At 36.5% G+C, this 6,404-nt stretch overlaps 1 protein-coding gene across 2 annotated transcripts; it reads right to left on the reverse strand.

Moving 5' to 3' along the window:
• Positions 1 to 294: 294 nt before the first annotated feature.
• LOC121970371 (pentatricopeptide repeat-containing protein At2g36730-like) lies at positions 295 to 5,464 on the reverse strand. 2 transcript variants are annotated; one of them, XM_042521062.1, is made up of 7 exons: positions 4,350 to 5,464; positions 3,059 to 3,114; positions 2,705 to 2,980; positions 2,573 to 2,629; positions 2,340 to 2,474; positions 1,896 to 2,257; positions 295 to 1,517 (listed from the first exon to the last, which is right to left on the reverse strand). In XM_042521062.1, the coding sequence occupies exons 1-2, from the start codon at positions 5,162 to 5,164 to the stop codon at positions 3,087 to 3,089; spliced, it is 843 nt and encodes a 280-aa protein (XP_042376996.1). In that variant the 5' UTR covers positions 5,165 to 5,464; the 3' UTR covers positions 295 to 1,517; positions 1,896 to 2,257; positions 2,340 to 2,474; positions 2,573 to 2,629; positions 2,705 to 2,980; positions 3,059 to 3,086. The 2 variants fall into 2 exon arrangements, with proteins under 2 accessions (XP_042376996.1, XP_042376995.1); XM_042521061.1 differs by having other exon boundaries at positions 2,705 to 2,942; positions 4,350 to 5,463.
• Positions 5,465 to 6,404: the final 940 nt, after the last annotated feature.

Consider the following 6,404-nt stretch of genomic DNA (forward strand, 5'->3'; position numbering starts at 1 on the left):
CAAATTAGATAGTGATATTCACATATAAAACAAAAGAGCACAAAATAACTAGCTGACCTCGAAGCCAACAATCTGTTTACTTCTACTAGCTACACTCAAAAATTATTATCGGCTTGAGAACGGGACAAAACAATACAGTAATTACTACCACAATACTGAAGAAGTAGCTTGTCTTTCTCAATCTATTATAGAAATAAGTAATTGGATTTTGTCTAGGGTCTTTGTGAGCTTTGAACAAATTAAACAATTAGCCTGAAATATAAACAAAAAATTACAGTTAATAGTTTGAACAAAAAAATTATTTCTACTAGCTATTTTCTATAAATGAACCAAAACTCATTACTCAGAAATGAAATGCTTGCAGAAAGAAAGAAAGAAAGCTTGCAGAAATGCAACGTTTCTTCAAACTGCAGAAAGAAAGTTTGCAGAAATGAAACGCTTTCTTCTCTGCAAACGCTTTCTTGCAAAAAGCACTGTTGTTGCAGAAATGCAATGTTTCTTCAAACTGCAGAAATAAAGCTTGCAGAAAGAAAGCTTGGCTTGCAGAAAGACAACGTTTCTTCAAACTGTATTCTAAAATGCATGCAGTTTCTAATATGCATTCTAAAATGCATGCATTTTCTAAACTGCATTCTTCAAACTGTGCTGTTTCTGATATGCAGAGAAAGCTTGCAATTTCTCCATTCTAAAATGCATATAATATTTCTCCATTCTAAAATGCATACAGTATTTGCAGAAAGAAAGCTAAAATGAAACGTTTAGAATATGAGTTTAACCAATAGTGGAAAATTGCCAACTTCCTAAAGAAAGCTTGTAGAATTTTTAGTTTAACATGCTTGATAGACTTAAAGCTTGCCAAAATCTTGCATAAAGCTTGCAAAAATCTTGCAGAAAGCTTGCAGAATAGATTTAATATTGTGTCATTCATCACAATGTTGATGACCGAACCCATAATGACTTAGCATGAATTAAGGGCAACAAACTGAAGACAAGAAAGAACTCCAATGTATCTGAGCTACAGCTTAATTGTTGCCCTTGTAATTTTTTAACTACTGCTGATGTGGCTTGAGCCAAGTAGGAAAAAAAATGATTTAGAGTTTAAGTACTGGAGCATCTCCACCTAAGTGACTAGTCACCAATGATAATTAGATTGTGTACAAAACAAAACTTATCCATTTTAGAGTGTCATTGTGTTGATTCGAACTGGAGCATCTACATCCAAGCGACTAGCCACTAGGATTGATAAGAAGCCACTAATAAGCAGCAGTGAAAATTAATAAGCTGGAGAAACTATTGCTCACAAATCAAATATATTCTACAAGGAAGTCAAAAGGATATGACTAACTGGAGCATTTTATAGAAAAAGAAATATTAAAGACTCTCACTGCAAGATAAAGAAAAAGTAATTATAAACTATGTCCAGCGAAGTGTAGTAGGGGTTTAGACAAATAAAAGTATTCCTAAATGAACTTTCACCAATAGGTTTTAGTCCAGCGAAGTGTATAACAGCATCAAACCTGCAGAAACAAACAAAATGATGTCATGCAATGTTAAAAAGGATATCCAAACAAAATCGGAAATAGACAGTTAAATGACAACAAAATAATAAGCAACAAAGGTCTAAATCACAGTGTATTAGGCTTGGCAGCCTAAGCATGCAACGCCAAACAAACATCAGCATGCAACGCCAAACAAAGGTCTAAATCACAGTGTATTAAAGAACTATAAATAATTATTCAAACAAATAATAAGAACCTTCAGCATGCAACGCCAAACAAACATCCACACAATTAGCAAGATTTGGTCACTCGCATTAACTAAACCATTCAATTTCTTGAAGCAATATCTAGTGTTCTAGTATAATTTAATATTTTAACTAAACCTTTCAAGCTTACCTTTTTTGTCATGTGTAGGGTTTGCCATATATGGGATTTTATGTGGATTCACAAATTTGAATTTCTATAACCTTTAACGCGTGATGAATTTGAAGCAACTGCAAATCTTCTCCTAAGTGTGGAACCATACCATGATCACCACGTTTAAGTGTGGAACCATGATCACTCATTCTGAGTTCAGAAAAATCATATTGGTCCTGAGCTTTCTGTTCATTCAGCACAAAACAATATTTGAATCTGTCATTTCTAGAAGAATTACTGCCTGAAAATTCGTTCGTAAAATCAACAAGGATGTAAGAACTGCTTCTGGTACTATTCTCATGCCATGGAGTACGTGAAGAGAACCTCTCTTTCTTATTGACCTGAGATTTTAAGTACTTCTCCAGCTTAGCTCATCAGGAGCATATGCAAAAAATAGTGGTCAGGGATAAAAGTAGGTTAAACCTTAGATGCCTGAGCTTCCAAGTCAACCAAACGAACCCAATGCTTAAGAAAATTAGAATGAGAAACAGTTAAGTGGCCCGCAAGGTCATCAAAGAAATCACCAAGTCCACTGTTATTAGAATCGCCTCCATAAGCCTATTTCCATAAAAAAAAAAACAATATCATGTCATTGTTAGATGGCAATAATAGGTCTGAATAATAAAGACTTGAAAAGACAGAACTCTTTCATGTACCTTATGAAAGATTGTGCAGATATTAAGATGGCGACAAACTTTGCACAATGCTAGATTCTACACAAACATTCACTAAAACATTAGTGGAGATCCTCCAATCCAGTTAATCGGACAAGTTTCATTTAGTAATACCTGTAGCATTGAAGGTAGGTGTCGTGTTCTTGAAGCCTTTAGGACATCAGTTGCTAGTTCATTGCGGTGCATAATTAGCCCAACTAAGTCGATCGTTGAACTTTGACACCCTATAAGAACATTTGTATGCAAGACAACACCTAGACCTCCATAATTTGTTATGACATAGCACTTTACCCTTGTCTGATCTGTCTGGAGGTAATATAGAAGGCCAATATTGATATCCCTTTTCAAATATCTGAAAGAGTAGTATTCCAATTAAAACACCAATTTTGCCTACAACAGAGTGTACAATATCACCTAAGGAAATGTCAGGAAAAAAGAAATAGCAAGAATATTACATGTTAGAATTACCTTTCAGACATCAAAAGAGTGTACAATATCACCTGGGCAGAATGCTCCATTGCAGCCTGCACAGTTAGGACATTAAGAGACCTCAAGCCTTAAGAAATATATTTGACACCTACGCAGTAAATGTCACATAGTAGTGTAATAGTGTTACAGAAGCATTTCTAAACCAATAGCCTCAACAACCTCATGAATCTATATAACCTAGATGGCAGTGCACTTGATTGATGTGATTATCAGCAAACAACCAGCCAACAATACCATAAATGGGAATATTCTCAATGCTAAAAAGTCAAATGAAAAATAGACTTAATTCTCTTTGTTAGAAAACATATGAACAAATTGTAACTAACATATATTTTGTTTTCAGGACAACCAAAGTTCTAGGTAAATTGGGTATTAAATCCATATAAGTTTTAAATATCTTATCTATTATTCAACAAAAGGGAATATTATATAAATATCATTACTACGTTAAATGAGTGATCACAATTGAGAAGAGTTTTCGAGGTCTTGTGCAATTGTTGTGTCCCTCTTAAGCCAGAAGAAAATTTGACTGTGCTATCACTGCTATACTTTGTGTCATTGTATTGGGTTATTAGAAAGCATGTATAAGAATTACTTTAGTGGAGATGACAATACTAAAAAGAATATATGGAATTATTATAAAGGATAAAATGATTGACGATAGATTGAGATGGTATTGGCATATTCAAAAGAGGCCACACAATATGACAATTAAAGAGTTAGATTAAATAGAATGGAAGATACAAGAGGTTGAGAAAAAAGATAGAATATTATTCAACAAATAAAAGATTTAATGCATTTGAATATTAGTGGTGATATATACTTGCCTAGAGCTCAAAGGACAATTTGAGGAGCCAACCCCAACAAGATGAGGCAAACACAATTTGCTATAAGACAAAAATTCTTGATTCTATTTCCTTCTGTTGTTTCTGATAATTCATAAAAGTATATATATAGCAGAATAAGAAAAGGCATGTCATAAATGCAATACTAACAATTTTAGTGGTTGCTTCCATGCGCACAACCATTATATGTGTAAAATGTGCAATATTGGAAGATGAAGCTAGAATGTGTACATTATTAGCAAAGAAATTATATAAATTACAAGTAAAACATTCACTAGTAATGTGCACAGCAAAGTTGATTAAGAGATGATTTACAAAAACAAAATCAAATTGTTACTCATAATTTATTTGCACCAAAAAAATAAAGCATGTTTGGCATAACAAACATGTGATCTAATAAATTCTGATACATCTTATGATCTTACCTGACCATTGCTTCTTTTACCATTATTACAATAAGTGTAATAATTGTCTCGTAACCATTATTACAATAATTGTCTCCTGAGATGAATCTATGCATCCCTCCGCCCACTTCTATGCAGCTCTCCCCGGGTGCCTTCCTCAAACCTTCCTCCCTCATCCTCCTCCTAACCCTCGCAGCCTCATCCCACGACCCCTGGTCCGAGTACATATTCACTGCCATTACGTAGTTCCCGACTCTCCTAGGTTCCAGCTCCAGCAATCTTCGCTTCGCCTCTTGACCGATACCAGTTTCATCTTTCTCTGGATGCAACTGGCAAGTACTCAGCAGTGTCCTCCAAACTACAGCATCAGGCTCGATGGGCATTCGCTGTACGAAGTTGTAAGCCTCCTGTAGGTGGCCGTTGCGGCCCAGCAAATAGACCATGGCACTGCAATGCGACATCCTTAGTTTGATCCCGTGTTGCTCGACCATCTCGTGGAAAAGCCTGAGGCCGACATCGACTAAGCCGGCATGGCTGCAAGCAGAGATGACTCCTAGAAATGTGACGTAGTTGAGCTCGACAAAAGCATGCTTCATTTCGTCGAACAGCTCGATGGCATTGCGAGCCAAACCGTGCTGGGCTAGCCCCAGAATCATGGCACTCCAAGTCCACACATTCCTCAGCAGCATTCTGTCGAACACCTGGCCGGCGCATTTCAGTGCTCCACATTTGGCGTACATGTTTACGATGGCGGTTCCCAGCTGAACATTAGTGGCTAATCCGCTCCCAGGGATGCGGCCGTGGAGCCATCTCCCGTAGCTCAAGCTCCCAAGCATATGCACCGGAATCTGTCGCTTGACGAAGGTGTGATCAAAGAGATTGGGCAGTGTGAAGGAAGCATGAATGAGGCGACGGAGGCGAAGAGATTAGGGCATGAAGAGGTGAAGGAATAATGTGATTAATCCCGCGGTCTTGACGGAGAAGAGTTAGGAGGAGTGGTTCGTGGAGAGGGGTTCGCCGGAGAGGGGTTTGCCGGAGAGGAGTTGGAAGGAGAGGGTGTGAGAGGAGGAGTTGGATGGAGAAGGTCGGCGTGAGATGAGGAGTTGGGAGAAGGGTTCGGGATCAAAAACGATCGGAAGATAGGTGGGCCAGTGAAACTAGGGGTTTTCTACTCCTTACTTAGATCCGACGGTTTGTATTAATCAAGATTTAGATGAGAACTTAACAATAGACAATACTTTTTAAAAAAACGTTGTCGTAGACACTTAAAAAAAGGCTAATAGACAACGCTTTTTACGAAGCGTTGTCTTTGACCTGTAAAAATCACTAATAGACAATGATTTTTAAAAAAGCGTTGTCTATTAATAAGAAAATAATAAAATAGACAACGCTTTTCACTAAAAGCGTTGTTAAAAAAAAATAGACAACGCTTTTTATAAAAAGCGTTATCTTTTAAGTGTTGTAGAATCCCAATTTTCTTCTAGTGTTGTTTGGATGGTTTATACACTTATGTTTTTCCTTATTCCATGTTAGCATGATTTATGTTCTAGTTTAAAATATCATGTATTATGTTCAAGTAGTAGATATTAAACCAAGTTATATGCATGAATGCTAGTATGTTCACATGATATGTTGAAAGGATTAGCACGTCACATGTTTAATATGTTACATGATTATTACATGATTATATATTGTTCACATGTCATGTCTTGTTAATATGATTTTATGATTTAATAAAGAAAAATAATTCTTCCGCTGCCATGATTTTATGTATGTATGTATGTATGTATGTTCCCAGTAACTCCGTCCTTTCTAAGTAGTAGGAAGGAAGGGCGTTACAGACTATCCTCTCAGAAATGAGAACAATAAAGGTATTTTATTCATTAGTTGTTGAAACATATTTAGTGGTGTTATCTACCAGTACCTGGTGTGTAGATACGGGAGTCACTAATCATGTCTGCAATTCATTGTAGGGGTTGCAGGAAACCCGACAACTATATGAAGAGGAAAATACCGTCTACATGGGCAATGCTGTAAAAGTAGCATCTGTTGCAGTGGGAGAAGTTTATCCTCTTA

The sequence above is a fragment of the Zingiber officinale genome, chromosome 4A (assembly GCF_018446385.1).
Source record: "Zingiber officinale cultivar Zhangliang chromosome 4A, Zo_v1.1, whole genome shotgun sequence".
In the NCBI taxonomy this organism is placed as follows: domain Eukaryota; kingdom Viridiplantae; phylum Streptophyta; class Magnoliopsida; order Zingiberales; family Zingiberaceae; genus Zingiber; species Zingiber officinale.